General features: G+C 34.0%; 1 protein-coding gene across 1 annotated transcript; it reads left to right on the top strand.

Moving 5' to 3' along the window:
• The first annotated feature begins 447 nt into the window (after positions 1–447).
• Positions 448–3,380, top strand: LOC137814054 (putative disease resistance protein RGA3). Its single transcript, XM_068616590.1, has one exon. The coding sequence runs from the start codon at positions 590–592 to the stop codon at positions 3,215–3,217; it is 2,628 nt and encodes an 875-aa protein (XP_068472691.1). The 5' UTR covers positions 448–589; the 3' UTR covers positions 3,218–3,380.
• The last annotated feature ends 956 nt before the right edge of the window (positions 3,381–4,336 follow it).

Below are 4,336 nucleotides of genomic sequence, written 5' to 3'. Positions count from 1 at the left end.
TTAGATAACATTAAGACTAGATGCAAGACGTATTCAACAACCCTTCTAAATTAACCCCTCCAAATATATTACAAATATGTTTTGTCACAATTTTAATTTAAAATATATTATAAAATTGTTTGAATGATGTCAAATTGGATAGATATTCATATGCCCTCCAGTTATATTTTAACTCCTGCAAAACAATATATGTTCTTATGCGTAATAAAAATTATTTAACTCTTGCATCTTTCGGATTTCTGAGTGTGGAAGATGACATGTTGGAAGAAAAATATTTAATACTTCCTAGTCTTCTTCCTCTTTCGGTATTTTATGTAAAAAAGATGGTAGCAGGTGGCATTGTTGGTGTATTGAGCAGAGTTCGGGAATCCAATGGGCATCTTCTGACGTGGAAGAAAATGATTAATACTTCATAGTCTTCTTCGTCTTTCAACATTATATATAAAAAAGATGGCGGCAAAGCAAGTGGCATTACTTATTGAATAGTTCTTCAATCCGTTGGGCAAACACTCTCAACAACAAAGTTGACTTTCTTTTGCCTTTCCATCTCATCCTCTCCTCTCCTCTGCTGTTTGAATTTCAGACAGTTATGGCCGAATCATTTCTCTTCAGCATCGCAGAGTCACTCATAGCAAAGATTGCTTCTCATGCTTTTCAAGAAGCTTCTCGATTGGTGGGTTTATATGACAATCTTCGAGACCTTACAAAGACTCTCTCTTTAGTCAAGGCTGTGCTGTTAGATGCTCAGCAAAAGCAGGAGCACAACCATCAGCTGCGCGAATGGCTCACTCAGCTCAAGACTATCTTCTCCGATGCCGAAGATCTTTTGGATGAATTTGAGTGCCAAACACTGCGAAAGAAAGTGGTCAAAGCTCATGGTAGCACCAAAGACAAGGTAAGTCACTTCTTCTCAACCTCTAATCCACTTCTCTTTCGTTACAAAATGGCTCAACAAATTAAAGATATCAGCAAAAGACTAGATAAGGTTGCAGCTGATAGGCATAAATTTAGTCTTCAAATAATTGATGTTGACACACGTGTTGTTCATCGGAGAGATATGACACACTCCCGTGTCAGTGATTCGGATGTCGTAGGAAGGAAACACGATAAAGAAAAGATAATAGAGCTTTTGATGCCACAAAATCCGAATGATGATGCAAGTCTTTCTGTTATCCCCATTGTGGGGATTGGAGGCTTGGGAAAGACTACGCTTGCAAAGTTTGTGTTCAATGACAGCAGGATCCAGGAGTATTTTCCATTGATGATGTGGGTGTGTGTTTCTGATGACTTTGACATTAAACAACTGATTATCAAAATCATCAATTCTGCCAATGAGCAAGATGCTCCTCCTCACCAACAGAATTTGAACATGTTGGATCTGGAGCAACTGCAAAATCAACTGAAAAACAAACTTTCCTCTCAAAAATTCTTACTCGTCTTAGACGATGTATGGAACGAAGATCGTGTTAAATGGGTTGAGCTGAGGAATTTAATCCAAGTAAGTGCAGCAGGAAGTAAAATCCTTGTGACCACACGTAGTCATTCAATTGCTTCCATGATGGGCTCAGTTCCCTCTCACATTTTAGAAGGTCTTTCTAACGAGGATTCATTGTCTCTCTTTGTCAAGTGGGCATTTAAAGAAGGAGAAGAGGAAAATCATCCTCACTTACTAATCATTGCGAGAGAAATTGTGAAAAAATGCAGAGGAGTCCCATTGGCAGTGAGAACATTAGGGAGTTTACTATTCTCAAAATTTGAGGTTAGTGAATGGGAATATGTTTGTGATAATGAAATTTGGAATTTGCCTCAGAAAAAGGATGACATTTTACCTGCCCTTAAATTAAGTTATGATCTTATGCCATCATATTTGAGACAATGTTTTGCAATATTTTCTCTTTACCCAAAGGACTATGAACTTAATAGTTATGAAATAACTTCAGTTTGGGGGGCACTTGGACTCATAGCATTACCAAAAAAGAACAGGACACTTGAAGATGTGGCCAATCAATATTTGCATGAACTTCTGTCAAGATCTTTTCTTCAAGATTTTACAAGCTTTGGCTCTGTTTATCGTTTTACAATACATGATTTGGTGCATGATCTCGCTCTATTTGTTGCAAAGGATGAATCTCTATATGTAAGTTCCAGAATTCAAAATATTCCAGATAATGTTCGACATCTGTCTTTTGCTGAAAGCAGTTTGTTTAGCAATTTATACAACAAAAAATCGGTAGCTGTGAAAACCATATTGTTTCCAAACGGTACAGAAGAAACCAGCGATGAAGCTTTAATAAATACTTGTCTGTCAAAGTTCAAATATTTGCGAGTTTTGGATTTATGGTCTTCGACAATCGAGACTTTGCCCCATACCATTGCTAAGTTGAAACATTTGAGATATTTGGACATTGGCAAAAATCGCAACATTAAGAGACTCCCCGAGTCTATTTGCAAGCTCCAAAGTCTGCAAGTGTTAAGGCTTGACGGATGCATAGAGCTGGAAGCATTGCCAATAGGATTAAGAAAGTTAATCAGTCTCAGGCATTTAGAGTTCAGCACAAAGCAATCTATTTTGCCTGACAATGAGATTGCTAGTCTGGACTTGCTTGCAAATCTGTCTATTGAATCATGCCATAATTTGGGGTCTATATTCGGAGATGTGAAATTTCCTGTTCTTAAAGCATTGTATATTGGTAATTGTGAGAGTCTAAAGTCTTTTCAGCTTGATGGTAAAAAATTTCCTGAATTAGAAACATTGGGTGTTAATTCCTGCAGTAATTTGGACTTGGAACTCTGGAAGGGCAACCACCTTGAAGGACAAAGCCACAAGCTAAAGTTAAAAACTATTCTACTTTCAAATTTATCACAGCTAGTGACCTTGCCTAAATGGCTTCACGAAGCTGCCAACTCCTTACAGTGCTTGATAATTGAAAATTGCGACAATATTGAAACACTTCCAGATTGGTTTACAACTATGACTGACCTGAAAACACTTTCTATAACGTCTTGTCTAAGTTTGGTATCTCTCCCGGATAACATTCATCACCTAACTGCACTTGAAACTTTGAGGATTGAAGGTTGTCATGATTTATGTGAAAAATATCAACCCCGTGTTGGAGAGTTTTGGCCCAAAATATCACACATAAAAAACATTTACATTGATGAACCAGAAGTCCGAGAAGAATTACAGGAAGAGCAAGACGAAGAGGAAATGCATTAAGGACACAAAAGCCTTGAAGTGTGTTTTTTTTTTTTTTTCTGGAAGTGTTTTTCTTAATGAAGACCGGTGCATTTGATATTTCTCTTAATATGTGTTTTTTAACTTTCTTTTCACATGAAATTGGATTGGATCATTTGTTTCATTATACATCATTTATTACCCACTCTTTTGTGTGTGAAAATACATTTCAGTTTTTATCTGCGAAAGACATTTTAATTTAGAATGCTCCATCAGAGTTGTGTATTACTGAAATATTTGTTTACTTTTTGTAATTGTAGATTTAGTTGGACTTATCCACTGAAACAAAAATCTGTTCTGAGGAGAATTAAATTTGTGGGAGTTTTTCTATTTATAGCGTGGTACGGAACTTCACACTTAAGTAAGTTATATTGTTCTTAAAAATAGTGAATTCTGATGAAACAAACCTTACTTCGCCAGTTAGCGTGTTAGCAATCACTTTTCTAACTCCAATTCGAAGAATTTATTTATTTAATTAATTTGGGATATTTTTTTTCAATCATTTTTTCTAATTACAATAGGAAGAACATAAATATTTTTATTCCAAATACATGATGATATATAACTGTTATCTAAATATAATTTTAAAAAAAATTGTATCAATACTACATTATTAAACAAAAAAAATTGTAACACTATCACCTTTTAAAATTTCACTATATTATAATGGTCTGGATTACTTTTTATATTAAATTATTTAGTTGAATCATTACTTTCCTTATTATTATCTTTAATTATAATCCTCTATATACATATTTATTTAAATTATTTTAATTCAATTGTCAATAAAAATAACATTTTCCTTTAAAACTAAAAATAAAACTTTAAATTCACAAAAAAAATAATAAATTTAAAATATCGAACCATACTCTATCAAACTTTTGTTTCCAGGAAATATTTCCTTCAAATTGCCTAACTCCATTTTGATTTATTATAGATAACATATTTTATTAAATTATTTTCTTTTCGTTCAAAATAATGTTTAAATAGTTGTCATAATAAATATCACCTATTATGCCCTTCCGAATAAAATTATCTTATGGTACATGTTACTTATTGTCAAGATTCCCATCCGAATAAAAGAAGGTGGTATATGTTAGT

Source organism: Phaseolus vulgaris, chromosome 1, assembly GCF_000499845.2.
Source record: "Phaseolus vulgaris cultivar G19833 chromosome 1, P. vulgaris v2.0, whole genome shotgun sequence".
In the NCBI taxonomy this organism is placed as follows: Eukaryota; Viridiplantae; Streptophyta; class Magnoliopsida; order Fabales; family Fabaceae; genus Phaseolus; species Phaseolus vulgaris.
Note: the sequence above shows the minus strand (reverse complement) of the source record. Positions and strands in the feature narration are given on the sequence as shown.

Bases quoted from the DNA above. Each gene is read 5' to 3' on its own strand.
- LOC137814054 (XM_068616590.1), top strand. From the start codon at position 590: ATGGCCGAATCATTTCTCTTCAGCATCGCAGAGTCACTCATAGCAAAG.